Here is a 3,735-nt window from a genome sequence, read left to right on the forward strand (position 1 = left end):
GATCCCTCCGCGCGGTTATCTCGCCCCCATCTCGCTCCCTCTCCTCGCAGTGGCGGGGTGCGAAAATGCCTCGCCGGCGCGCACCGGGGCGGCAGCCTCGGCGGCGGCGGCGGCAGCGCTGGGAGGGGGCGGCGGGGGGAGGGCTGAGGTGAGAGGTGGCACCGGGCAGAGGGTGTGTTTTCTTTTCGTCTCCCCGCAGAGCGGGGGCTCGGCAACCCGAGCCTAAGCGTCTGTCTCCCCCGTGGGCCGCGCGCACTCTTTTCCTCGTCCCGGTGCGCTCGGGCCGCTTGGTGCCTGAGAGGAAACTGGAGGCCGCAGGGCAGGTCGCCCGGGCGTCGGCGGTTCTACTGCGGCCCAGCAGGCGCGCGCCTGGAGAGGCCCGCAGGGCGGCGGTGGCGGCGGCGCGCCGGGGCGGGCGAGGCCGCGCGGCCCAGACGGAGGCGCGGGAGCTGGGCATGAGCGGCCGGCGGCCGGACGGTCCGGCCTGACGGGGAAGCGCTCGCCGGGCGACGAGGCCCGGCGGCCCCCGCGGCTCGAGCGAGCCGCCCCAGAGGCCCCCGCGGCAGCGCGGCCCAGTCGAGGCGCGCCCCTCACCGGTGGGCTCCGCGCCGCCGGCCCGCCCGCGGCCGCCGCCCCGATGAGCTCGTACTTCGTGAACCCGCTGTACTCCAAGTACAAGGCGGCGGCCGCGGCGGCGGCGGCGGCGGCTGCGGCGGCCGCGGCGGGCGAGGCCATCAATCCCACTTACTACGACTGTCACTTCGCGCCCGAGGTCAGCGGCCGCCACGCCGCCGCCCTGCAACTCTATGGCAACAGTGCCGCCGGCTTCCCGCACGCGCCCCCGCAGGCGCACGCGCACCCGCACCCGTCGCCGCCGCCCGGGTGCGGCGGAGGGGGCGGCCCGGGGCCCGGCCAGGACTACTTCCACGCCGGCGCGGGCAGCCCGGCCGCTGCCTACCAGGCCGCCCCACCTCCTCCTCCGCACCCTCCGCCTCCGCCGCCGCCTCCCCCCTGCGGCGGGATTGCCTGTCACGGGGAGCCCGCGAAGTTTTACGGATACGATAACTTACAGAGACAGCCGATTTTTACGACCCAGCAAGAGGCCGAGCTGGTACAATATCCTGACTGTAAATCGTCCAGTGGTAATATTGGCGAGGACCCAGACCACTTAAATCAGAGCTCGTCTCCTTCTCAAATGTTTCCCTGGATGAGACCACAAGGTTGGGATGCGCTTTTTTTTTTTTTAAGGAGGGGAGAAAGGGAGAAATCTGCTTTCATCTCACGTTCTAGCTTTAAAACTCCCCTGTCCTTTCCCTCTCCCCCTCCTTTTCCTTCTGGTGTAGCCAATGTGGCTCTTGTACATAAACTAATACAGACTTTTACAAAGTGTGTAAAGATAGGGACAGAATAATTGTGAAGACCTTGTCTCTGCCTCTCTTGCCTGCACACCCTATAGCTGTATCAGAATTAAAGACCACTGTGTATTTCAGCTCTTATACCCGGTCCAGAAAACTCCTGCAGCATTCAGAGAATCAACCGTTTAAAAACAAAAACAAAAACGTTGATTTTCCTCCCCTTTTGTTGTTGTTGTTTTTTTTTAATCAGCAGCTCCTGGTAGACGGAGAGGAAGACAAACCTACAGTCGCTTCCAAACCCTAGAGTTGGAAAAGGAATTCCTTTTTAACCCTTATCTGACCAGGAAGAGAAGAATCGAGGTCTCCCATACTCTGGCCCTCACGGAGAGACAGGTAAAAATCTGGTTCCAGAACAGGAGAATGAAATGGAAAAAGGAGAACAACAAAGACAAGTTTCCTGCATCCCGGCCGGAGGCGAAGGATGGAGCCGCCAAGAAGGAAGCCTCGGGGCTGGAGGAAGACCGAGCTGAAGGCCCCGCAAATTAAACTCTGCCTTTACATTTTTACCACAGACTATTAAGACTAGTGATCAGTATAACAACGTGTATACTGGTGAACACAACCGTTTCTCCCCTCTTGTTTTTTGGGAAGGACTTTACCTGTGTTTCAAGCTACCTTAATGTCACTGCTCTTGAGGTTTCTGCGCTTTGAAAGGGATTTGGGTGTTTTTAAAGAAAATAGTTTGTAGTATTGCCTAGAAGCAGTCCTTGAGCTGTCCTATAGAAGGGTAATTTGATACCGACCTTGTAGCTATATTTTTATAATGGTAATTTTTAACGTCTGAGCTGGTGGTTTGCCTCAACAACATAAACTTCCTAATGATCAGCACTAGATGATTGAATATAAAATGCTTTATTAATCAAACAAGTGCACTTGAACATTTTAAATCTTTATGGTGAGTAAATTAAAAGAAGTTTATTAATAATGTTTTTAAAATTATGCCTGCAGAATATTTACTTTATTATTTGATTAAATGTATTATTTATATTTTTCTTTCTGCTTTTGTAACGATGGTTCAGGTGTCTTCTGGCTTGCTTCCAGAAGGTTTCTTTGAGCATTTTGTAAATGTTTGTCAGGGAAGAGTCTGGGCCAAATATTGGAGAAGCACATTAATTGAAGAGTGCAATGCATTGTCCGGGCTGCGGCTTCCTCACACTTGGAGAGGGTGTGCCAGGGAGAGGCTAGGGGTAATGTCAGAAGCCACATTTCAGTGGGCTTCTGTGGGCCAGACAGATTGTGGCCACTGAATAATCTAGAGAATCAATACTTGAAAACTAATTGCAACATTGCAACATTTTCACTAACTATTCATTCTGGCAAGTGGCCTTGCTTTCATTTTGAACCCGCGCTCCCCCTCCCCTTGTAATCGCCTGGGATTTCTAGGTCTCTATGCTCTGTGTTTCTGCTTTTTTCAACTAGGTGCCATATTTATTGTATTCGCCTTGCACTGCTCCTGTGCTGTTTTAAGCCAGCTTGCTGTGTTCATCTCAGATGTCGGTTGGTACGTCCTCTGCTGTTCTTCAGGAAAACCATGGCCTCACCTATTTGAAATGAGCCCTGAGTGTAAACAACTGCTCCAGAGCATAGCTCCTTAATAAAGAGATGTACCTCCATGAAGAACAGTGCTCCTATCTTTGCGCCAAGAAAACTGTCCTGGCCAGTCACAAACAATGCCCAGGGCTCACATGAAGGCAGGGACTTAGTTAGCCTTCTATCTGATAAACAGGTGTGGGTTATATATATATATATATATACTTCCAAAGCTATTTGATGATAATGGTGGTGGTGGTGGTGGCAGCGGCAGTAGAGGTGGAGGTAGCAGTGGTGGTGGCGGCTGGCTATACAGGGGCCTCCTAGAGTGGGCTAACTATCCACACTTCTTTATTAAATAATTCTGGCATGATACTGTGACAGCTTTGAACTTCAAAAGGATTCAAGTCAAGTTGTAGGCCTGATGACCCAGAGTCCAGGTTACAGCAGAGCTTAATTCCTAAGACTCCTAGTTGAGGCTGGGGCTTGGCATCTATTATTAACAGGATATCCATTTTCCATTTGGGGCTGTTCATGCAGCTGCCTTTTTATATGGGGGATAAGGGAGGGAGACAAGAAGGGAAGGAAAGGAGAAATTCAGATAAATCTATTTCTCATGGAAAAGAAATGGAAATACCTTAAAGTAGACACTGAGATCTGGCTGCTTTTTCTAGCCACATTTCCTTTTATGGGTGTGGTTTTTGTTTTATTGTTAATTTCCAGGCTAGTTTCTACTACCTCAGTAAGAAAAGAAGGCTCTTTAGCTTTAGACCAGGTTCACTGCCAGGTG

General features: G+C 52.4%; 1 protein-coding gene across 2 annotated transcripts; it reads left to right on the forward strand.

Annotated features, from left to right (window-relative positions):
• Hoxd8 (homeobox D8) lies at positions 1 to 3,022 on the forward strand. 2 transcript variants are annotated; one of them, XM_052182737.1, is made up of 2 exons: positions 1 to 1,220; positions 1,606 to 3,022. In XM_052182737.1, exons 1-2 carry the CDS (start codon positions 638 to 640, stop codon positions 1,899 to 1,901), a joined length of 879 nt encoding a protein of 292 aa, XP_052038697.1. In that variant the 5' UTR covers positions 1 to 637; the 3' UTR covers positions 1,902 to 3,022. The 2 variants fall into 2 exon arrangements, with proteins under 2 accessions (XP_052038697.1, XP_052038698.1); XM_052182738.1 differs by having other exon boundaries at positions 1,609 to 3,022.
• The last annotated feature ends 713 nt before the right edge of the window (positions 3,023 to 3,735 follow it).

This window comes from Apodemus sylvaticus, chromosome 5 (genome assembly GCF_947179515.1).
Source record: "Apodemus sylvaticus chromosome 5, mApoSyl1.1, whole genome shotgun sequence".
In the NCBI taxonomy this organism is placed as follows: Eukaryota; Metazoa; Chordata; class Mammalia; order Rodentia; family Muridae; genus Apodemus; species Apodemus sylvaticus.